The sequence below is a fragment of the Talpa europaea genome (assembly GCF_964194135.1).
Source record: "Talpa europaea genome assembly, chromosome: 3".
NCBI classification, from domain to species: domain Eukaryota; kingdom Metazoa; phylum Chordata; class Mammalia; order Eulipotyphla; family Talpidae; genus Talpa; species Talpa europaea.
The window spans coordinates 150,249,896-150,274,553 of record NC_140069.1 but is presented as its reverse complement, the minus strand read 5'-3'; the positions used below and the strand labels follow the sequence as shown (position 1 = coordinate 150,274,553).

Sequence of the window (24,658 nt, the reverse complement as noted above, 5' to 3'; positions counted from 1 at the left end):
CTTTGACAAAGGAGCAAAGACTATGCATTGGAGCAAAGAAAGTTTGTTCAATAAATGGTGCTGGGAAAACTGGGTCGCTACATGCAAAAGAATGAAGCTTGACCACTACCTCACACCATACACAAAAATCAACTCAAAATGGATTAAAGAACTAGACATAAGACCTGAAACCATAAAATATATAGAAGGAAATATAGGCGAAACACTACGTGATTTGCACATCAAAGACATCTTTACAGACACATCACCCAAAGCAGTGATAGTGAAGGCGAAGATAAACAGCTGGGACTACATCAAATTAAAGAGCTTCTGCACAGCAAAAGAGACAATAACAAAAACAAAGAGAAACCCCACCAACTGGGAGAACATTTTTGCACCCAACACTAATGATAAAGGACTGATCACAAAAATCTGCAAAGAGCTGATGAGACTCAACGCAAAGAAAATAATCCAGTCAAAAAATGGGCAGAAGAGCTAAAAAGAAACTTCTCTGAAGAGGAAATGCAAATGGCCAACAGGCATATGAAAAAATGTTCAACATCACTTGCCATCAGGGAAATGCAAATCAAAACTACCATGAGATACCATCTTACACCAGTGAGAATGGCACATATTAAAAAAACTAGCAACAACAAATGCTGGCGAGGGTGTGGAGAAAAAGGAACTCTTCTGCACTGTTGGTGGGAGTGCAAACTGGTCCAACCACTGTGGAGAGCTGTGTGGAGATTTCTGGACCTACTAAACATAGAGCTTCCATATGATCCAGCAATTCCACTCCTAGGTATTTACCCAAAGGACACAGAAACATCAATTTCAAAGAACACCTGCACCCCTATGTTTATAGCAGCACTGTTTACAATAGCTAAGCTTTGGAAACAGCCCAAATGCCCAAAAATAGATGACTGGATCAAGAAGATGTGGTACATATACACCATGGAATATTACTCAGCATTCAAAAAAGATAAACACATGCCATTTGCAGCAACATGGATGGCGCTGGAAGGGATCATGCTCAGCGAAATAAGCCAAAACGAAAAAGAAAAATACCGGATGGTCTCACTCATAGCAGGAATCTAGAAAACTTAAATAAGGGACCAGGAAAATGAATAACTATAAGAAAGTGAAAATCAAAATCAACAAAAAACTATGAACCAGAGACACTTTTAGGGGGGTGGGGGCGGGAGGGGAGGGATTGGGGTCAGAATGGGGGGGCTGCAATTGTATGGGGAATATAACAATAAAAATTATTATAAAAAAAAATTAAAACATCCAGCAGCCGCGCATGTATAGAAGGAGGTGCCGCCCAGCCACGGGCCGTGGGCCTCGCCTGCAGCTGGCTCCACCGTCAACGCGGTGGGCCTCCTGACAGCTTTCAGGAGAAACCCACAGGTCAGCTCACTAGATGCAGGAAACATCTTAAAATGCAAAATTCATTCAAGATTTTGCACAAACCAAAACAGCGAGACAAGGACAGGAAACCCAGCGCCAGCGAGGACGAGAAACGACCTCCTCAGAGGTGGGCGGCCTCTACCCAGCGTGCACGGCCTAACGCCATGGCGTTCCCCCGCGATCAGGAACAGAACAAGGGCCTGGGCCCGGGACCACCCCTGGTCTCAGCTGCCACCAGTTCCCAGCACGGGGAGGGGGAGAAGCAAGGTGTAGGGTGAAAGGAAGAGAGGAATCTGTGGTCTTAGGGGATACTGTCTACACACTCATTCCAAAGAAACCGGAGATAAACTGTAGAATTAAATGAGTTTCGCAAGGGTGCTGGCTACAAAATCAACACAGGAAGTCAATTTAAATTCTAGTCACTAGTGAATATAAATTAAAAAGATTATGTCAGAAAAAAAATGAACGGCATATAATAGTTCCAAACGCGCCATACCTGGGATTAAATTTAAACCAAATATTTGCAAGCAATTTATGAAGAAAATTGTGAAACAGCAGTGAAAGACTTTCTTTGGGGAATAAACTGCTCGGCTCTGCTCATGTGCTGAAGACTCAACGGCCAACGGCTATAGGTTCTCCCTCCACTGGCTTATAGATTTAATGCAATTCCAACTAGCTTTTCAAAAGTGTTTTTAAGAGGACCGAACAAACTAATCTCAAGCTCCGTGTGTGTGTGTGTGTGTGTGTGTGTGTGCGCGTGCACACGCGCCAAGGGTACACAGTGCTGATATGGCCATGCACCCCCAGATCAACAGGGCTGGAGACAGGGCAGACCAGAGAACCTGGTAGAAAAGGTGTAATAATTACCTGGAGGGACAATGTCGCACACATCACCAAGCTATAGAACTAAGAAAGTCCATTCCACTGACAAAGGCCAGTGTCACGCAGGAGACTCTGACGCCAAACCCACGTGTGTCTGAGCCGCTGAGAACGGGCAGAGGCGGCCTTGCAGGTCGGGGGAAGCAGACCTTCTCAGCACACGGTCCTGGGACAGCCGGTTATTCCGATGGAAAAGCCGTTCCAGGTTTGCTTTCCACCCCACCCCCAGCCCAGCGGGCTCGGGGACGGGAACAGGCCACCCGGGGAGGGAAACACCGTTCTTGCTGTTGATGGGCATCGACACCACCGCAGCGCAAAGCACCACTCAGACAAGTGACCGGGTCTCCAGGTTGAGAACAACAGAAAAATTGATGTCGTCATTTGTTAATTGGTCTTTATAGAGGAAAGAGCTGGCTGGGCTTCAGGGAAACAGCCAGGCCTGAGATAAGGAGACGGGGCGTCTTCACACCAGCCCCTGCCCACCGGTGCTACCTGAGTTATCATCCCACCGCGACGACACACAGCCACCCCAACAGCAGAGGGTAGCGTCAGTACCACCCTGCGGGGCGTGGCCTACCAAAGGCAGCGGACACCGGGCTCCCCCAGAGGGAAGGGTCCTGACTGTCCGGCATGCACACCCGACTTGCGTGGTCAGTGTGAGGCACCCACTGCCGCACTGGACAGTCCTGTGTGTTTCCGAAAGTTTTTGGGGGCAGCTGGTCTCAGATGAGCTTACTATTTCCTGTCTGAGCCGGACCTGGCACCGTGACACTCCACCACACACAGCAGCTGGGGATGAGGGCGGGGCGCAGGTCGGGGGCGGGGGTGCTGACCCGTGATGCTGACCAGAACAGACCCCCTTGGCGGGGCAGGCAGGTGTGCTCGTCCCCGGAGCCCCGTGGTGGACCGAGGTGGCGATCCAGGTCAGACGGCCATTCTACACGCTTGCAGTGGACCCCCCCCCTCTGTGCACAGCGCGCACAGAGACGTCTGCCTCGAAGCCCAGGGCTCCTCCCGGGGGTGCCCGACCCCCCCACTGAGCCAATGAAGAGCCAGGTGACTTTTCCAACCTTGCATTTTTTAGGTTATAACATCGAGTCTTTCCAATTTCCATGAACTTTGGACTTCACGCCTTAAGTCTGCCGCTGAACCTTCCCTGTCCTGGCCCCTCCCCCAAACAGGCCCTTCCTCGACCCGGGTCTGCCCCGCAGGACGCTGGCCGGAGGGCAGGCGGGCTGGACGCGGCTTGTCCCTGAGCAGCCTCCACTTGGTCTGGGGACAAAGTCGTTCAGAAGGAAACTGAGCAACAGAGGCAAGAAGCCTTGGCCTGACGGCTACCATCGGCGGGCTGACCGCTCAGGGCGACTTCAAGGAAGAGTCTCGGCCCGGGCAGGCCCAGGGGACGGCCGCAGCCGGGGAGCGGGCGGGTGTCACCACAAGGGGAGCCTGGGGCAGCCGCAGCGGCAGGCGCCCGGGAGGGCCCAGCACAGCGTCTCCAGGCTGCTGGAAGGTCCCGGCCCCCAAGCCCCTCTCCCTGTACCGGGGAACGGTGGCTCGGGCAAGGCTGCGCCCCATCCTAATGTCCAGAAAGGTCATCTGAATTTATCACTGCCTTGCTGCGGCAAGCGGGCAAGCTGCCACCACAGGCCCTCTGCTGAGTGGAGAGCTCTGGTCCTGCTTTTAGATTCCATTTGCTAGATCAGCTGAGCTTCCCTAACCCAACACCCCAAGGCTGGCGCGGCGCCCTTCTAGGCCAGACTCTCCTGGAGAAGGACGCTGGCTCGTCACGGCGCAGCAGGCGGGCCCCGCGCACAGGGCCGGGGCACGGCTGGGCGCGGCCCAAATCCGCCTTTTCTTTGGTTTTGCTTTGCTGACGGCGAGTCTGGAGCGTGTCGTGAGGGGCCAAGGCAGGGCGGGCAGCGAGGGGCTCTTCTGTCCTGAGGACTGGCTTGACCCTGTCTGAGTCCATCCACCACCCCCAACGACAAAAAACCTCAGCCTCTCGCCCCCAGCCTGGCCGCGTCTGAGAGGGATTCCCGCGCCTCAGCCTTGCATCACGCCGCGACGGCCAGGGAAAGCATAGGGGCTGGTAAAAGCGCTTGATCAGGTCAAAACAACGCTCTCCCCTCCCGAGTGCACACACGTGAGCTCTGCCATGGCACGTCCCAGGGTTATGTCACCCCCGCCAGGGCGCCCTCCAGCTGCCCACGAGCCTTCACCTGCCAACTGCTCCATAAACACCGACGTGTTCCCAGCCTTTAAACATCACTAGAGAGGGCCTCCCTGGTGCTGCGAGGGGTTGAGACGCAACCTATGAGGCTGTCCACAGCCTCTGCAGCATGAGTTCCATCCCCAGCCAGGGAGCTACCCACATGGCGCGGCAGACCTCGCCTGTCTCCCCACTGCTCCCCTCAGCAGTGGATTTCAGTAGATCCGCCTGTTCTGTTCCCTGCTCTGTCTCTGGGGAGTCCTCTCATCCCACACCTCTGGCCTGTACCCCAGTTTTTGTATGCATAAATAAATAAATCTTAAAAAAAAACACTACAGAGAGCCTCCCTGGTGGCGCAGCGGTTGAGCGCTGGGTTGCGAAGCTGCCCGCAGCCTCTGCAGCGCCGGTTTGATCCCCGGCTGCTCCCCGGCTCCTAGAGGAGGGTCCCACATGGCGCGCAGACCTCTCCTGCCGCCGGCTGCTCCCCTCAGCAGTGTACTTCGGTCCTTCTGCCTGCTCTGCTCCCCGCTCTGGCTCTGGTGAATCCTCTCACCCTCCCGCACTTCTGACTGTACCCAGTGCACGTATAAACAAATAAATAAATCTTTAAAAAAAAACCAAAAACCACTACAGAGAGGTGCAATGAATAAGTTTGTTGTTATCACTTCAGGTTTCCTTGTAAAAGGGATTTCTATACAAAAAGCAGCAGAAACTTTGTGAGTTTTTATATCATTTCAAGAATGAATTTCTTGTCTTCCTCCCCATAGTCATACAACATGACAAAAAATGATTTTCGACGCCACAATATGTGTTAAAGCACCTGAAGAGGTGGCAACCTTTACCCCAGTCATACATAGTGTTGTAACCGTCCCGACCTCGATAAAAGTAACACAATTTAAACACAATAAAAAGTAAGCGCAACTGAGTATTAACAGCCACCCCCCACCCCTGCTTCCTCCCTGACCCAATGACTGTGAAGCGCGTTTGTGCTCTGAAGCCCTGGGTCTTCGGGGAGCACGTTGGGAAGGGGCGCCGCCGTGTCCCATCCCAGGTGACCTGCCAAGCCTCGGCTTGTTGACTTGGTGCCAGGAGCAGTAACGTGATTTAGCCCCGTGGGGTTCGAGGACGACGCATGGCTCTAAGCTGGAAGGACCCTCGGCGGAGCTGGCAGGTCCCCCGTGCTCCCCGCGTCCCTCGAGGCTTGCAGACGCGCCATCCTGTGGTGTTAGTGTCTTGGCCGCTGTCACGGGCTTCAGTGGCCGTGATGAATGTTTCTACGATGAATACCAAATTAGCCCAAACTGATTAGAGGCTTTTATACGTTATTAATGGGATGTCACTTCAGCCTGGTCCGCCCCGTGTATGCAATGTCTCACCGAATAATCGCCTCTTGCTGGAAAGATCCATCTTTCTGCCCTCACTGGGTTTGGTGGTGCTGAAGAAACGCTCCCTGCCCCCTCCCCTCCCCCCCAGCCCCCAGATGGGCGAGGGACGGTGCCCTGGGGACAGCTGGGGGGGGGGGCTGCTGGCGAGCACGGGATGCAGGCCGTGGGGTGATCGGGAGGGTGCGGGAGGGAGCCGGAGCCCCCTGGGATTCTCTCTACGTCCCCCCTTTACTGAGACGTAGCTGACAGGGAAGCTTAGGTGCCCGCTACTGACGCATCCAAGGATGGTTCCAGCTGCGCTGACACCCACACTCTGCACACAGTGGCCGTGTCATGAGTCAGACGAGGATGGATGCCGGGTGAGCCACCAGCAGGTGGAGCCTACGGCAGCAGGCTCAGGGGGCAAGAGTGGGCATCAGAGCAGGGGACACCCTGGTCCTTCCAGCTGGGGGACAAGCAGGCCCCAGGGGTCCCACACCCAGGTCTTTAGACGGCACATGTTCTCTCTGCTCCAGGGGTCAGAGCAGAGAGTGCTGGGGTGCTGTCAGAGCAGGGGGCTGCTGTCCCGAAGAATAGCCTCGAGGTGCTGAGGAGCCGCTGACTGCAAGTTAATCGGATTCCCTGACTCTCCCTGGTAAGCGACCCCACCCAGGGGTTGAGACGCAACCTATGAGGCTGTCCACAGCCACTGCAGCATGAGTTCGACCCCACCCACGGCTGCCAGAGAAGTGCCCTGGGCTAGCGACCTGTCGCCAAGGCCATGCCTGCGCAAGTCCAGCTGAAACCCCTCCTGGCCAGCGCCTGCCCTTAGTCTCCGCGTCTGTCCCGCTGTCCCTTGGAGCTCACCGTGCACTCAAGTCTTCCCAGTAGACGCCCGCAAGTCCCAGCGAAGCTGTTCCTCTATCCCCACCGGGGAGCAAGCCACCCAGCGCGGTCCCCCGCCTCCGAGCTCCTGACCCTGTGGCGAGGACTCGGCCTGACTCCTTCCCGCGGCCCAGCCTGTGGGTCTCTGTGCAGAGGCCTGGGTGGCACGTGGCTCCGAAGGGTGGATGGTTACAACAAGCTTGCCTGCCCCAGGCTGGGCACCCCTCCCTGAGCCTGCACACCCACCCCTGTGCTTGCACACTACTGGGAAGCTGCGCCCAGGTGTGCCTGGGCACACTGGCCGTGGCTGTGCCTGCCATGTGGGTCTGCTTAGTACCTGCCTGCAGCAGAGGCGACGCGGGGCACGAGAGGCCGGGTCCAGGCAGACAGTCTCGCCATGTTCTGGCCCAGCAGAGACACACGAGGGGGCGTCACTAAAGATTCCAGGAGACAGAGCCTCCGAGGCATCCTCACTTGGGGCAGGGAGGGACTGTGCTGTCCCCTAACCCTAACCCTTCCGGGCACAGCAGGCTGGGTGGACCTGGGGCTCAGGCTCCCGGGGGGCTGAGGCCCAGCCACAGAGCACGGGCTCCCCAGCCAGGGGTCAGCAGACCACTCCCTGCACCCCAAACACCCACTTTTTGAATAAAGTTCGGAATAGCTGTGTCCGCACTGCAGCCAAGAGGCTGGCCAGGCCAGACTGGGTCTGGAGCTCTGAGGACCCGGCGTTGACAGCGCCCCCATGCGTGGATGCGGCCCTAATGGCGAGTTACGTCCCCCCTCTGCCAGGTACAAGCCGGGTCTGTAAAACCCCCACGGTCCCGAGAAGGGCAAAGCTGCAAAGATCCCACGAGGGCAGGCGTAGCAGCCCCTGGACTCTCCCCCTTCAGCAGGAGGCAGCGCAGCCCTGACCTTTCGTCCGACCGAATGTACTCAGAGATTCCGCTGTTTGCCTCTGTCCACATGACTCTGCTTAAGAGGCTGAGGACCACAAGGGTATCGTGGCCGATGATTACTCAATCCGCCCACGCATCCGTGTCTGAACAGCACCCACGGGGAGCGCCAGCTCTGCACTAGGCGACCCCAGCACCCAGGAAAAGCCATGCGTCTTCAGCCCCACGGTCGCTGGCGGGAGAGATCAGCGGGACAAAGGTGGTGGCCGGCTGGGGCTCCCCGCGGGGGACGGGTCGGGGTGCTGTCTCAGAGGCCTGGCGCCCACTTACTCGTTGCCAGTTATTCTTTAAGAGGTTTAACCGACATCACTTCCCCCGCGTAAGAAGCCTGCAGGGGCTAGTCGATTGTCCAGGAGGCGCCCCAGGTTCTGGTCAGGCGCAGGCTGCGTCCGTCCACTGTCCGGTGGGCCACTGGAGCCCCACCGGTCTCAGATCTGGCCGTGGCTCTAGCGTGTGCATGTGCAGGCCCCGGCTCCTTTGGCCACGGCGGGTGGCTCCGCCCAGGAGGCCTCACACCCACGGTGACGTGCTTGCCTCTTCCGCGTGACGCAGGTGTGGCTGTTGTGGGTGACAAGTACTCGGCCACAGGAGAGGGGCAGCTGGTCTGGGGAGAGGCCTTGCCGTGGTCAGGCCCCAGCGCCCTGGCGACGGTAGGACGGGGAAGCCACCCTGGGCTGCTCAGGGTGCGGGCTCCGGGCAGTGGCCGCTGCGGGGGCAGGGAGCCCTCCGCAGAGACACAGGGTCACTTTCATGGGGTGACCTGATGGCCACGGGAAAGATCTGCTTCTGGAAACATCTGCAATCATGGGTTTTCGCCGGGATTTAAAGGCAACTTAGAAATTCACACAGTTCTGGCACACCCAGGTCTTCGCCACCGCCTGTGAATCGCAGTTTTCCTCATTAACACCTTGGAGGATGAGGAACTGCACCTCTCGCTGTCTCTGGGCTGCTGGGTTGGCGCCTCCCGCCCAGCCAGCTGGCACCGGCCCCGACTCCAACTGTGATCCGTCCCAGGCAGTTTTCAAAATCGCCGACGGCCGGCTTTCGCCTGCGGGGCACTTGAGTATCAGCTACACCAGCCATGGCCCGGCTGCCGCTGCTGCTTGGGTCAGAGACCGGCGCGGAATTTAACACGCAGCCAAGAAAGCCTCATCGCCCTGCCGGGGAAAGGAAGACGCCACCAATTCCCACCAGAGACGGCGCGTCCAAAATAATCTCACCCCGAGCTTTCTGAAATGATCATTTTTCTGTGCTATTTCAGGAAGGAGCTTTGCAGACGCAGCTTTGCTTAATCGGCTTAGAGAAGCCGGGAGCAGCTGCGGATGTCGGCCGGGCGAGGCGGCGTCCTGAGTCCAGCCACTGCCACCCGGTTCCAGACAAACGCCGGCGTGGACTGGACCTGAGAGCTGGTCTGTCCGAGGCTGTGGGTCACAGGCGCTGGCCGGCCCGGCTGCCTCGGAAGGAGCTGTCCAAGCTCAGCCTTTCTCGAAGCCGGGACTGAAGCCCTCCCTTGACCGCCGGCCGGAGCCCTCCTTCTGAGGCCCTGCTTGCCCTGCAGCTCCCCAGGCACCCCGGCGCTCCCCTTCCATCTCCCGCACACGGTGGTGTGGACCGCGGGCTGCGCTAGCGTGAGCCGTCTGTGGAAAACGCTGCTCGCAGGGCCCCACACCCCACGGCAGCAACGTGACGACCCCTGTGAAACCCCCAAAGAGGCAGCACTCCAAGAGCAAAACGAAGGCGACCCCGTAATGCTATGGTTCTGGTTGTGGGGCCCCCAGCCCCCCTCGTTCTTGGGGTATTGGTGCCTAGAGTTTCTGCTGGTCTAGCTAAAATGTAGAGCCAGGCAGGGGGTTCTCATCAGGACAAAAGCCCTGGCCTGAGGGACATGCTGGGAAGCCGGTGTCTGCTGGAGACAGCGGGCGGACGCTATGGCCGGTGAGCATCACCGCCTGGCCACCTGGCCAGGCAGCAGCCGAGCAGGAGCTGGAGAGAGGATGCTTTCAGCAGCGGGAACAATGACGCCCCAGGCAACAGCCCCCACTCACTACCCCGTAGCTTGGCCAGACCCCAAGCACCCCCAACCCTCCCCCCACCAGTCCCTCCTCTTCCTCCTCGCACTTGCCCACCTGATCCCCAGTACATGGGAGGCTGCGCTCGGGAAGTTGCTGCCCCCCTGGGGTGTGCGCCCCTCTCGGGCACTCTCTCTCTCTCGTTGGTCTTCGAGTTTCCCTTCTCTGCCCCCTGTCCTTCCTACGCTGCTGCCGCGAGGCGACATCTGGTCACTCCCTTGGTCTTCCCAGGAGGCTGACCGCGCGGCCAGCCTGACCCCACATCGCACCCGTCCAGGCCACTGAGCCAAACACGCACAGGCCGAGTGGGGTGACGCTTGCTGGTGAGGGGGTGCCCAGGGCCTGGCTATGTCCTGTGTGCTCGCCCAGAGGCAGTCCCCGTGCACATGCGCAGGCCGAGGACAGGAGGCCTCTCCAGACGCGCGAGCCAACCTCATCCCAACCCCGCTCACCAGCTGCTGGCCTTTGGGGCCCCATCCTGCGTACTGCAGCTTCGCGTTGCTGACTTCTGGGGGGTCGAGACTTTGAGGATCCCTGCAAGAAACAGAAAAGCAAAATGGTGGGAAACAAGAATTAAACGTGGTGTCGTTTCATCCACCAGCTGCAACTCACAGTCTCGGGAACGTGTGTTATTAGCTACGAGGCCCAGTCAGCGCCCGTCAGAGGCTCGTCACTTACAAGAAGCTGCAACAGGCCCATCGCCGTGAACCCACACCGTAAACGGCAGCGGGACAGAGCGTCTCGATCCATTTTTTAAATATCCAGGACAGGGGCCTCCCTGAGGGCGCAGGGGTTAAGTATCAGCGCTAGGAAGCTGCCCACAGCCTCTGCAGCACGAGTTTGACCCAACAGGAGGTGACCCACAGGGCGCAGCTGACCTGTCCTGTCTCCCCACTGCTCCCCTCAAATCTCAGTGGATCCTCCTATTCTGCCCCCCACTGTCTCTGGGGAGTCCTCTCACCCCCGCACCTCTGGCCAACACCCCAGCTCTTATATGCACAAATAAATAAATCTTTTTAAAAAAGGTAATAAAATGCCCAGGGCTGCCAGGGTCAGGGACGGGAGCGCTGTGCAGGCGTCCGTCGCGGCCTCGGCTTCTTGGCAGAGGGTCCTTCTGAGCACAAGGACTTTGTGACCTTCCCACACCAGCACCCTGGACTGAGTCCAGGCTTCTGCTGGTGTGGACAGAGGCGCCTCCCGGAGGGCGAGAGGAAGGGAGAGCGGCAGGCGGAGGGGGGCGCGGTGGAATTTTCCCCTTTCAAATCATCTACATTTCTCATCATTCACTGGCGGGCAGGACACCCGGCTACGCGCTCGAGGTCATCATGAACTGAAGTCATCATGAGGACACGGAGGAAGCGAATGCTTTGCTGGGCACTGAGCGTGTCGCGTGTCTCGTCGCCGCGGCTGTCTGCGTGTGCGGAGACCCACATCCACGCCTCCTCAGTGACACCCACGTCCACCGTGAGACTCGTACCCGCTCGGGCTGCCGGCGCCCACGCACGCCCGGACGCGCGTCTCACCCGTTCACCTCGGAGCGCCTGCGGCTCAGGGGCTTTGGGAGAGGCAGCTGCTGGATTTCAGGAGTTGCTGGGAAAAGGTGGTGAGGTGGGGGGGAGTAGGGGGGGGGAGTGTGGGGGACACGTCTGACCCCGGTCTTAGAGCTGCAGGAAATTCTAAGGTCACTGCCTGATAACACTCCCGGGGCAACGTGGGCCCCCGCAAGAGGAAGGGGCCTCAGGGAGGGCGCGGCAGCCTGGAGGCAGCTTTGGCTGGTGTTCCGGGTCTGGAGGACGCAGGGAGGCCTGGGCAGGTGACGTGGCGGCCATGAAGGAAGCTTCTGGAAGGGCGCGCCGCTGGGCAGCAGAAGACAAACAGGACTCAACGCCCAGGTCCCTACCGCTGCTGCACTCGCTGTTCAGAGCACCCTGTGATGTGGACGACGCCTCCTTAGCCCGTGGGAGAGGCCGCAGTGACATAAGCGGATGAAATCAGCAGATTTTAAAACCTTTGCATGACAAAACATCACCAGCACAAGGCGACGGACAAAGGGGGATCGCCAGGAGTCTGACAAAGGACGACATCCCGCACACACACACGCACACACACACGCACACACACCCATGTCCTCGCTCTGTTCGCCCAGGGGCTGAAGCCAAGGCCCTATAGCCCTGAGACACTCGGAGCTCCTGGGGGTGCCTGGTCCCCCAGCCCCGCCCTGCAGCAGGGTAACAGCGCTGGGAGGGGGCGGCTGTGCCAGGCCAGCCCTGCGGTGAGGGGAGCCCCGGTCTGCAGCGAGGGGCGAGGACACGCCCAATGCAGGGCAGGAGCAGACGCTTCAGACGAGATGCTGGTGGTACGGCGCTGGCAGGTGGGAGCTCCCAGAGAACAGGGTTCTGGGTCAGCCCCCGCTCTCCCCAGGGACCCGGTCACCACGAGGGAAAGCTGCGGTCTGCAGGGGGAGCACCGACAGCCACTCGGCCGGTGCCCAAGGCCACGGCATCACACAGTCGCCCGGACCGCGTGTGGTCTGTGGCCAGACTTGGCCAGACTCGGCCAGACTCGGTCATCAGGAACCCAACCCAACCCTCGCTTGACACGGCTGCCAAGGTGCAGGCTCTCCGGGTTCCCAGTGGCCGGGGGGAGCAGAGGGAAGGTCAGGCCTGCAGCCAGACAGCAGCCACGGGTCGGGGGAGGGGGGCAGCTCAAGGGGAACCGCCGTTGGTGGAAACTTGGTAAAATTCAAACCAGGTCTGTGGCTGAACTGAACGAATAACTGAGCAAGGTAATTTCCTGCTCTTGAGAGTCCCGGGGCTGAGATCGCCGCAGGACTGAGGGAGGATGCCAGGGCGTCTCTGCGGTGCCTGCCGCAGTTCTTCGTCCAAAATCACTTCCGAATAAATGGGTAAAAAAATCCAAAGAACTCGAGCAGCTTTGTCCTCGTTATATGAATCACTGCAGGGAGGTGGGTCACGTCCTCCCATCACCGCGCCCTGGCTAGCTCTGAGCACACGCCCGGCCTGGCCAGGGTGCCGGTGGCGCCAGGAGGGGACCTGAGATGAAAGACCAGCAGGGGCTCGCCTGGCTGGACCTGACGTGCCCTTCGGGCAGGGGCAGAGATCAGGGAGAAATGTTTAGGCTCTGCTGCTGCGCTGACCGCTGGACCGGCGTGTTGGAGACCCCAGCAGGTGTCTAGATTCAGGGGTTTGGGGGTCCTGCCTCTCTGCAATCTGGCAAGTGCCTCTCTCATAAACCTGAGGCCAGGGCGGGGGCAGGGCGGGCCTCCGTGTGCGAGAGCCTGGGCAGAAGGCCGTCCCAGGGCCCAGAGGCCAGGTCACCATGTTCCAGGTCATGTCCTGGGTGGGCCCAGGTAGGGAGGCCACAGGAGTGTGAGTCGAGTCCTGCTCCCTCCCTGCTCCCCCATCAGGCTAGTGCTGGAGCACACCTGCCCACCAGCCACCCCCTGCCTGCCAGCCCCCCGTCCTGTGTCCACCGACACCCCCCGCCCCCTGGCCCCCTGCCCGCCAGCTCTCCCCTGCCTGCCAGCCCTCACTGCCCCCCAGCTCCGTGATGCTCTGTGCAGCACCAAGCCTGAGCTCACTGTGGCGAGCGGCTCTGATCCTGGACAGGGCTGTTCTGAGATGACCAGGTGTATTGGGGGGACGTGCAACCATTTATATTTATTTGGGGTTGCTGAGTGTGCCCTCCCCACCCAATTTTTCTGTCTTCTTATTTATTCATTTGTCTAAACAACACACAGCAGATGCGTGATGAGTCATGTCCAGGTTGAAGATAGATTGGTAAGAATATGATTAAGGAAAAATAAAACTGTCTGGACTTGCTGTGTCTCAACGTAATCGCACGATCCATTCTGATTTTGCTTATTTGAGCAGTAAATGCAACAGGGTGGAAATCATGTTAAATTCTGAAGAGTAAATTAGTGCAGCAAAGTTTGCTCATTTATCTTCCTGAGCCAGTTGATGGGATTGAAAAGGTCCCCAATAAATCAGCATTTGGAAAAGAAAAGCTGAAAATTGCTTTTCTGGATCCTAAACTTTCATGGCTAAAGACATTAAAATAGCATCAAGCAAATAATACGCGGGCCAGGGGAGGGGCTTGGCCAGAGAGCCCCTCCGGGCAGCCCCTGGAGCCACTGGCCGCTCCCACCAGGGCTGGAGTGTGCGCGGGTGTGGCTGGAGGAGGCGCCCGGCGCTGGTCTTCCAGGCTCCCGGGGGCTTCCGGCCCAACATGCTGCTGGTGAGAATGCCAAGGTTTTGGGGCCCGGCACCGTGACCCCTGCAGGCCTGTCCCCCCCAACCCCACCTGCCGGACGGAGAAGCAGAGGCCGAGGTCAGGAGGGTGTTTCACGCAGGGTCTGATGGCTCAGAGGGTTTGCATGAGGACACAGGAAACGGCTGCTGGGCGGGCGGGTACAGTGCGTGCCCAGGAGCTCGGGGCTGGGAGCTGGGCTGGATGACCTTTCCGTGGCCCCATCCGGGAGCAGGGCCAGCGGCTGAGGCAGGTGCAACCGACCCTGGCGTTCCCTGTGGGAGCCCACGCGGCCTGGCCCGGCGACTCGGGCTCCGGGGAGCAGGATCAGGCTGGCCCTGACCGTTGCAGGAACTGAGGCTGAGCGTCGGTTCCTGATCCCCTGCAGCGGGTGGAGGGGACGGGCGAGGAGCTAGAGCTGCTGACTCCGGGGAGGTCTGGGCGTCCCTGAGCAGCTTCTGCAGCTCCCACACGCTTCTGTCTGCACCAGCTTCGCCCAGCCTGTCTGGGGGCCCCGGCACCGGCATTTTACCCTTTTACATGTGACATAGCCGTGCCCAGAGGAGCAAGTGTCGCCTGCAGTTACGCAGCTAGAGAAATCAAGGGGCAAACCCCAGATCCGCTGCACCCCAGGCAGTGCCCTTCGGTTATGCTGGCTCGGGGCACAGCGGGGAGGATGGCACGGCTCAGCAGGCCCACGAGGAGATCCAGGAGCTGCCCTCAGACCATGCGGCCCCTGACGGCATGGACACAGGGCGGCGGAGCGGCCGGCGCGCTCCAGAGCACCCGCTCCACGCAGCCCGCCTCGGCCGGCCGGCTCCTCTGCAGGCGGAAGCAGCCCATTTGTGAGGATCCCAGGGTGTCTGTGTGTGGGTCCAGGGCAGGTGCCTGGGATTTGGGCAAGAAAAGAAAGCCTGGAAAGGGGATGCGTGAAGGAGTCTCCTCCTCTCTAGGCTCAGCTCCTCACTGGACAAAGCCCGCAAGGATTTCACTCTAGGGACAGACTACAAGCGCCTGAAACCCGCCTTCCTCCCCGGAGCTCGCCAGCCGCCCTTCCGCATGGTGATGGGGCGCTGCACGGCCGGGGCCCAGGCCCGTCTTCACCACTCCCCCAGCCTCGCGGCCGGCCCAGGCCCCCACCCGCTTCTTCCTGTCTCCCCTCATCACAAGCACACGCCTCCGTCAAGCCTCCATGTCCGTCTCCCTTCTGCTCGGCGTGCTACTGTAAAGACTCCACACCACGGTGGTGCTCAGCACCCCGACACTCCAGGCACACCCCCAAATCCACCAGACGCCTCTCTGCCCTTGCTGGGTCCTGGGTGAGCACCCCCACCCTGGCTGGGCTCCCCACTCTTTCTGGGACGATCTCGGCTCACTGTGAAGGTCGAGCCTGCTCGTGATTCATCCTGCCCGGACAACCCCTCCATCTCCACCTCTTCACAGGACGCCCTCGGTCGTCAGGCTCAGCTGGAGCCCGATTTCCTTTACGGAGCCTCCAGGACGTCCCGGGCCCACAGTGCTCTGGCCTGCGGCGTCCGCGGCTTCCGTCGGGCACTGATTTCTATGTTGTGGCGCGAGCCTGGGGAAGGGTCTTTCCTCTTCAACAAGGTTTTGCACTTTTTAAGGACGCAGCCGCTCGCCTGGCTCAGTAGGGAGCATTTTAATGACATTTGTTGTTTACCTTTTCTGCTTCCGTTGGCGGCAAAGCCAGACTGTCTAAAACAGGAGTTGCGGAGGGCGCACTGAGATGGAGGAAAAATAATTTGCTGGTCAATGCGAATTGCCAATAGCAGAGGCCGTCCTTAGTTCTCTTAAGAGGGAAATTAAAGTCACAGGGAGTGTCGGGAAATAAGCCCTGACTCTGAGAAATGCTTAAAGGAAATCTTATTGCAGGAGCACGTCGCTCCCCTCCCGGCAACAGGCAGCAGGAGGATCTGAACAGCTAGAAGGGGCGCCTCATACCGCTGAATTAAGAGACCACACACACACACACACCCACACCCACACGTCGGCACAACTGCGATATCAAGAGAGACGCACCCCGCTCTCCCGAGCACGTCCCCTGTGCGTGTCTGCACACGTCACCCGCTGATCCTCTCCCTGAGTCTACGGGGTCCTTATCGTCTTTTAGAAAAATACAGAAACGAGAGGACACGGAACGCCATCGCTCCCCAAGTCACACCGCCAGAGGGGGACGGGGTCCGTCCGGGGTCCATCCGGGGTCCTGCGCCCCGCGTCTCACTCCTCGCCTGGCCTCGCACACTCGCCGGCTTCCTTGCACACCTGAGGTGGCCCCGGGGAAAGGTGAGCGCCACCCGCCGGGTCCTTCCGTTTGTCACAAGTCCCTGCCTCAGCTTTCAGTGGAACGAGTCCTCGGGAGAGAAACAGACGTCCAGCGCCAAGCCCTGCCTTCCGCGGCCCCGGTGTGAGCGACGGGGCTCTGAGACGCGGGCTGAGCACCAGCCGGGCTGGGGGCTCCTGCGGCCTCACCGCGTCTCGGGATGGGCGCCTTCCTCGCACTTCCTCGCGGCGTGCGCTGGGGCCGGGGCGCTCGGGCCAGGCAGCAAGTGGCGAGAGCTGCTAGGATTCCTCCAGCCTCCTGCCAGCAGCTCCCTATGCTTTGACCACCTGTGGGGACCCGGCCCTCGGGCGCTGAGGTGCCCTCGTCCTCACGGCCTCTCAGGCTGGCAGCCGCCTTGCCGAAGTGCCGAGCCAGGTTCTCAGGATCTGTTTCTCCTCAACTCCTTCTGCGCCAGTGAAATACTAACACGTGGCCCAAACGGCTGAGCCCAACATCCGTTCAGCGTGCTGAGTTTCGCACATTTATATAAGATGGCATGAAATGCCCGTCACCCACAGTACACGCTATCGCTCCCAAGGGGCAGGCAAATCCCAAGGGGTTGCCCTGCATGGCCGTCGAAGACGTGCACCTGCCGGGGCAGTGACAGAAGAATCCCCCTGAGAGGAAAACACTTGCGTTGCTAGCCCAGGTCTGCCGCAAGTGCAAACGGCCTCTGGGACACGACCCTGATGGCGCCGGTCACCCTCCGTCTCTCTGGGCTGGTTCCCCGACGTCTGCAGATGCCTCAGGCTCAGCAGTTGCAGAGCCTCTGGCGTCCTCCCTTCGTCTGAGCCCCAGTGCAGTGATTTCCCCGGGGACCCTCGCGGACCTCGGCTGGGTGGGCATAAACACAGCAGTGGCCACGCTCCCCGGACGCACGTCCAGCAAACCCTGCTGCTGCTGCCGCTTACTTGGGCAGTCAGGACCCTCCTCTAGCTGGTCTCGGGGACCCACGCAACAGGCCGGCAGGACAGTCCAGTTCCTCTGGATGTGTCCTGAGCACCTCACCTTTCCAAAGTATTGTCAAAGGAACCACAGGGGGGCGGGGACGCAGAAGGGGAGGGCTGGACCGGAAGGCCGTAGGGGCCGGCGGCTAAGGGAGGGCAGGGAGGAGGCGGAGGGGCAGGCGGGAGGAAGGGGGGACCCGTCAGCCACCGCCCCGCCCCTTCCCAGCTCTGCAGCTGTTCCCAGCTGTGTCCACCTCAGGCTCCACTAAACCTGAGCCAGCGGCTGCCCCCCTGGGCTTTGAAGACGCGCCCTGCACAGCACAGCCCGGCCCGTGGGGCGCGTCCCCGGCACCCAGAGCCTGACAAAGTCACTCGCTCTCATGCCCTTCCTTCCCACGCACGCGCTCAGGGCTCGGAGCTCGCGTCCTGAGAGACCAGGTGAGCGCAGGGGCGGATGGGGTGGCCAGGAGCCCTCCTGGCACCTTCAATGGGGTCCCCATGCCTGAGTCAGGAAGACCCCGCCCGGCGAGACCCAGAAGGGGCCCTGGGGAGCAGACGGGGTGGCCGCGCCGTCCACAAGGAAGGCGCACAGTGGGCGGGTCACCGGCTTGGGGGGCCCCTCGGCCTGATGTGGTTCCCCGGGGGACGAGCCCAGGGGCCTCGCTGTCAGAGCCCTTCCTGGCAAAGTCCAGGAGTCCGTGTGCTGCCCCAGAGGCCACCCTCCAGGCGTCCTTGCAGATTTCTAGTGAAAAGAAAAGGAGGCGGCAGTCTTACCCATGCGGGATTTTGCTGAGGACGTAGTACCCGGTGTAGGAGTGCCGGTAGATCTGCAACAGACAGAAGGCAGGCGTGAGACGCAGGCTGTGACGATCGTACTTTTCAAGTCACCGTGACCCCCCCCCCCCAAGCCCCAGGGGCCGGTGGCTCGTCAGGAACCCGGGGCAAAATCATCCCCTGACCGAGGCTGCCTGGCACCCCCCGTCTAGCTTATTCTCATCACCCACAGGTTGGCAGCCGGAGGCTGGACGTCCCCTCACGGGTCTCCGCTTTGTGATTAAGCCACTGATTTCAGCTTCACTAACAAGGACCCCTGGGGCACCGGGGCCGGCCAGCTGAGTCCAGCAGGGCTGCGGGACCCATGTTCTGTGAGCGCTGGCCAAGATCAGGGGTGTCCTCAGGGAGCTGCAAAGCCAGGCCAGGGCCCACTGGGCCAGCGCCCGTCCCCGTGCAACCTGCTGTGCATCTGTCAGCTCCAGGGAGAGTGGCTAAGACTAAGCGCTCACGGCAAGGGAGAAGCGCGGCGCCCGAATTTTAGGTTGGCACCACCATACACGAGCGTGCGAGCACACACACACACACACACACACACACACAGAAACTCCCGTGGTGGCATCTGACTGAGGCAACCAGGGACGCACACTGTCAAGGGGACCCCACTGTCGAGCGGGTCCAGCCGGCGGCGGGCACGGGCGGAGGACGCGGACCTGCGCGTGGCAGACTTCCAACAGCGAGAGACGAGGGGAGGAAACGCCTCATAATGGCTTCGCCATGGCGCTGCCACCAAGGCCCCAAACTTGCCACAAGTCTAAGGTACCATTTGAGGGGACGACAGAAAGGAGTTAGGCGGGTCCCAGAGACCTGCACGGAAGGGGAGACTCAGATCCAGAGTAGAACAGGCCGTCACCCCGGCCGGACCGCGGCTGCCGTCGAGCCAGCGAGGAGCAGAGCAGCCCTACGTCCCCTACCACGTCCCCCACCCACGTCCCCCACCACGTCCCCCACCCACGTCCCCCACCACGTCCCCCACCACGTCCCGCACCACGTCCCCCACCACGTCCCCACCCACGTCCCCCACCCACGTCCCCCACCCACGTCCCCCACCACGCCCCCACCCACGCCCCCATCCACACCCCCCACCCACGCCCCCCACCCACGTCCCCCACCCACGTCCCCCACCACGTCCCCCACCATGTCCCCCACCCACGTCCCCCACCACATCCCCCCACCACGTCCCCCATCCACGTCCCCCACCCCCACCCCCACCCCTTCCCCCCCACCCATGTCTCCCACCCACATCCCGCACTCATGTCCCCCACCCATGCCCCCCACCCACGTCCCCCACCCACATCCCCCACCATGTCCCCCACCCACGTCCCCTACCACATCCCCCACCCACGTCCCCCACCCAGGTGTCTCTGCCAAAGTCTCCGTATGTCTCTCCTCCACATGGCTCCTCCACGCCCCCTTCCTAGTAGTGCCGAGGTGCACATCAGGCCACAGAAGCAAGAGAGGTGCCCTCTGCCTGTCATGTGACACGAGGGCTGCCCAGCTGCCCCGGCCAGGAAGCCTGCCTCGCGGCGCACCGGGGTTTCTAACCCACGCAGGGGGCTGCGGTAAAGGATTTCTCTGTGGGGTTGCCGGAGACCCACGTTCCACCCCGACCACCACCTCTGCCTGAGACTCTCCTGAGGGTCAGCACCCTGGTGAGTCAGTGCCCAGTGACTGGTGTGACCCCCCCCCCTCCACTTCCTGGGGGAGCAGCAAGAGGGCAAAGCTTTGGGCACAGTCTGTGGGCGGAAGGGCTCCTGTGCTGCCGCCTATGGGGAAGTCAGGCTCCATGGCTCCCTGATGACAGAGGACCCTGGGCACCAGCTGGGCACGTCTGCTGGGCACTGTCCAGCTCTGCAGGGCTCCTCCAGCAGCAGCTACTGGCTGGGCCAGGCCAGCCGAGGATGGCAGCCCCTCCGTCGAGACCGATGACATTCCAACGTCACCGACACGCTCTTCCTTCCGACGTGAGCCGGGGCCCGAGTCCTGCGGGACGGGTCAGCACCACCGTCTCTCGTGGGCTGTGTCCTGGGCTCGTGTCCTTAGAGGATCTAACAGACTCTTCGTCTACCATCGAGACTTTCTCTGCAGCCAACACCAGGACGTGAGACTGTGCAGAGACACGGGGCGAGCGCGTGCGGCCACGGAGACAGCCCTTGGCCCTGCAGCAGGCGCACCGGGGTGTGCGCTGGACGCGAGCGGCAGGACGAAACAGCGGACTCTGCTCGAGTGCGCTGCCCCCCGCCCGCCTGGGCCCTCGCGGGGACTTGTTGGAACTGCGTGTGCAGTTTTCTGGAGGAAAAGCACCCAGATGCAGAAACAAGCAACGGCGCTCATGCCCCAGCCCCCCTGCGCTCCCAGGGGCCCGATGAGTCCTCAACCCCAAGTCTGGGCCAGCGCGGCCGCGGCAGGGCAGGGAGTTGGCACCCGAGGGGAGACGTAGTCCAAATACTGCCTTTGTTTGGAGACATAGCCTCTGAGGAACAAATCACGAGGGAGAACTTCATGAAGCTGCAAGGCCACCCAGCAGGGAGCCGATGTGGGTGTCTCCAGTACTTGTGAAGTGGCGCCCGCGGAGGGCTGGGCCCAGCCGAGCTCCACCCGAGTGGTCCCTGCGGGAGGCCGTCTGTGGACACCCAGGCTGTGGACACCTGGGCTGTGGACACCCAGGCTGTGGACACCTGGGCCGTGGACACCCGGGCTGTGGGGTGCCGCGGCCGGAAGGCCTTCCTCGGGCGGGGCAGGAGCTGGCTGGGCCCTCGCTCCACACCTCGTGCCTGCTATGGGGGTTCCAAGCTCTTCCCCAGAGACATCTTTGTGCTGTCCCCCACTTTACGCTCCACAGTAGCTCAGGCAGACCGAACCCCGCTGCTAAGACAGGAAACTGGTCCAGCGAGGCTGAGGGGGAGAGCTGGGCGGGCAGAGGCGGGTGGGGGTGGAGAAGCCTGACTCGCTGGGGCTGGGGCTGGCTGCGCTGGGCTTCCGGCCGCAGGGCTGGGAAGGGGCTTCCTTCCCGTGCGCTTCAGCCCGCGGGTCCAGGCGAGGGCTGCCGGGTCCTGCGTCCTGCGGGTGCTCAGGCTCGCTGGGAGGGCCCGGGAGGTGGGGCCAAGGCTCCCCCCACCAGCTTGACGACTGCCAGGTGGGCACCGTGGGCTCTTAGCAACAGCCAGGAAGGACAGTCCTCATCGCCCGCCTGGCCTCTGATGCTCCGCCCAGCCCCGTGGGATGGCAGCTCCGGAGAGGTCACGGCCACTGGGCACAGCGGGCCCAGCCCCAGCCCACGGGCAGCGGGAGGCAGTCGGCATCGGCCATCCTCACCGTACATACGGGCAGTTTTCGTAAACCCAGCAACAGGCAAATAATATATCCAGTTTCAATCCAGAGGAAAGCGAGAACTACCTTTAAATCACAGGCAGAGACGTCCTCGGAGTGACTGGGCTCCTCCCTACAACTTCCAGCAGCTTCCCAGACACAGACGGTTCTTCATCAAAGCAGTCAGGGCAGCAGAGGTGAGGGGCCGGGGGACGCGCACCCCTCCGCACTTTGGAGAAGCCCTTGGGGTGCAGTGGGAGCCCCTGCAGCGCTGGCAGTGGTGGGTGAAGCGGGGAGGCTGGTGGAGGTGGGCAGGTGGGGGGCTGGGTGCCGGCCCCTTCGCGCGAGGGGCCGCTCCGTCTCCCCAGGTAGGTGCGATCATCTGTTTTTAGGCCGGGAGCGTAAGTCACCAAGCAGGACCCGGCCTGAGCTTGCCACCCTCTAATCACCGCCCCTGGAATTGCTTCAGCCAAGGGTATGTGTCTCTTACTCCCAGTGACGCGAGCCAGTTGACCGCCGGGAGTGGGCAGCGGCTCTCGCCGGGGATGGCGACTTGGTCTTTGCTGGGATGAAATCCTGTTTCCTGAGTCCACCTGGAAACGGCGACTTCAATCCGTTGCCTGGATGGGTCACCCCACACGACAGCAGGCTCCCCTGTCCGCCTCTTCACACACAGCCCGCCGTGGGCCTGTGTGGGTGTCTTCTGAGCGGAGCCGAGGAGGAAGAGCAAGACCAAGCTGAAGGGGCCGCGTGAGGGCAGCGGGAGCAGAGGTGGACGGGAGGACAGCGGCCCCAGTCTGCGGCTGCTGGCAGGTGACACACTCGGGGCGGGTGCCTGTGCGCGGGGGTGTCATCACGCCTGGAGAACAGAACAGCTCGCTGGGGAGCCCAGCAGACCCGGAGCCAGACGTGGAGGGTCCGAGGCGCTGGGCCTGCCGGGGTGTGTGAGCGCCAGGGGCAGAGTGGACCGGCCAGGGAGGAGCCTCTACGACGCCAGGGCCACCCTGGGCCGCGCGAGCAAGAGGAAACGGTTTCTCACCGCCTCGGGGTGAAGCAGGCAGATCATTCCTGCCCAGACCCCTCTCAACGCAGAGCCGAAAGAGCCACAGGCCCGAAGAAACAGACTTTGAAGAGCCCGGGGCGAGGTTCCCGCTGCAAGGTCTTGTCTGCGCAGACACCGAGAGGCCCGCGCGGCAGGGCAGGCCGCCCGGGGGACAGGCAGGCCGCCCGGGGGACAGGCAGGCCGCCCGGGGGACAGGCAGGCCGCCCGGGGGACAGGCAGGCCGCCCGGGGGACAGGCAGGCCTTCGGTCCCGGCGGCGGCGCAGCGTCCGAGCTCTGCGGTGGCGGGGAAAGCACAACGCGCGAGGCCCAGCAAGGACGCGTCGAGCTGTTTTTCTGAGGCATTTTCAGAAGTTTACGCGCACGTGCCGCGGTCTCGTCGGACACCATCACACACACGTGTCTTAGGAAACGGCCGCGTGAGAACTCGCTGCCCCAAACACCCCGTGCGGGGGTGGGGGGGAAGCAAACTCAGCAAAATGCACCCTAATACATGGCGAGAGAGCTGGTCCTCGGGGTTCATACCTGGGAACGAATAAGCAGTCAGGACGGGGTGGTGCGTGGTCGCTTCCCCGGCTCTGCGCGGCCCCCTCAGCGGCGGCCTCACCTCCCGCCCCCGCCCTCATGCCCGGGCGTCACGCTCTCGGCCCAGCCCCGCCAGGACACTCCAGCGAGCTCACGCCACGGCGTCTTCCCTGGTGAAGGCATCCCCGAGACGCAGGCAGCGCCCCAGGCCAGCCCTCAGCTGCGGACCCCCAGCCAGCCTCCCGGACTCCGCGTCCCTCCGCCTCAAGTTACCGAAACCTCAGTGTCACCCAGAGCAAGGCCGCCGACAGCCCCCCACGCCCGGCTCCCCTCTGATGCGCTCTGTCTGGCCTGGGGCTCCCCCAGCTACTCGCTAACCGAGCTGAAAACCTACGTTTGGGCCACATTCCTGCCGCCCGTCCTCCTGCTCCGGATCAGCCACTCCTCCAGCCGGGCTCGGCTAATTCTGCAGCTGCCCTGGAATCCACCGCCCGCTCCTCACCCTGAGGCCCTCCCCGCCCGGCGTCCCTCCCGGGGTGCTTCCAGCGCGAGCTCTGTGGGCTGCGCCCCGCTCCCTTCTGATTCCGCTGAGCCTCCCCAGCTCCGCGACACGGACATCCGCCTTCAGCTCACCTCTCCCTCGCCGCATGCAATTCAGATCACCCGTGTTAAAAACATCCCAGCCCTTGTCCCAGCCGCCCCTTCCACCGTCTCACGCCCCACGGACAAGTCCACCTGCTGCTGTGTGGCGCGTCCACCCGCAGCGCACGCCAAGGGGCCCCAACCGCGGCCCGCAGTGGGTGTCCAGCAGCCAACACCAGGCAGTTTCCAGGTTTCCAGCTGCTCCGTCTCTACAGAGCGAGGCGAGGGAGCCGGGCGTCTCCTCCCTGACGGCAGGGCAGGTCCTGCCCCCCACAGCCTGGCCCCCGCCCTGCCGCGGCGGTCCTCCTGGGGGAGGGGACCGCAGTCCCCACGCCCGCTCCCTGCGGCACGCCTAGCCGAGCCCCTGTGGTCCCGCTCCGAGCCCGAGCTCGTGGTCAGCATGTGCTGGGGCTCTTGGCTCTCTCCGCTCAGGAACTTTGCCCCGAATTCATTGTCTTGAAAACGAAAACTTTTCAAAGAATGCTTTGGCATGCTCTTGCGCCAACCTGCCCTTGCGGCGGACGCGCCGGGGCGAGCGTGGGTACCCATCCCTTCCTCCCCGAGCTCGCGCGTGGGGCTCCCGGCTGCACGGGACGGTGTAGCTTGGCAGAGTCCCTTAAATCCACACTCGCTTTCCTGCCCACACTGGCACTGCCCGGGGGGCACTGCCCCAGCCCCCTCCCGTGCCAGGGCCACCAGTGTGTCCCCACAGGGGCCCAGGTGGGAGCTGGGTGGGCGGGGCAGCCCGGAGCAGGGACCAGCCATCCCTGCGAGGCCACGTCTACACCGGCGCGGCTTCAAAGTAAGGAGCAGGCCCGGGGGCTGGGGGGGATTCAGGGAACACGATGTCAACTGCCGCTTCTTCTCCTGGCGCCTGACTGTAACCCCCCGTGTAAACAGAAGGACACGTCCACGTGTCCAGTTCCCCGGAGCCCGGTGGGGCAGCCTGGCCTTGGCTGGGGTGCTGGGGCCCGGGGAGTAACGA

The 24,658-nt window shown here is 61.7% G+C and overlaps 1 protein-coding gene across 4 annotated transcripts in view; it reads right to left on the bottom strand.

Annotated features, from left to right (window-relative positions):
- The window catches only part of DPP6 (dipeptidyl peptidase like 6), a gene marked incomplete at both ends in the record, with an annotated part of 400,205 nt that overhangs the window by 71,135 nt on the left and 304,412 nt on the right, over nucleotides 1–24,658 (bottom strand). For all 4 annotated transcript variants that reach the window (XM_084230872.1, XM_084230874.1, XM_084230871.1 and 1 more), the window contains 2 exons: nucleotides 10,201–10,282; nucleotides 18,080–18,132. In XM_084230872.1, coding sequence (XP_084086998.1) covers nucleotides 10,201–10,282; nucleotides 18,080–18,132 — 135 coding nt within the window. The remainder of the gene's footprint in view (nucleotides 1–10,200; nucleotides 10,283–18,079; nucleotides 18,133–24,658) is intronic.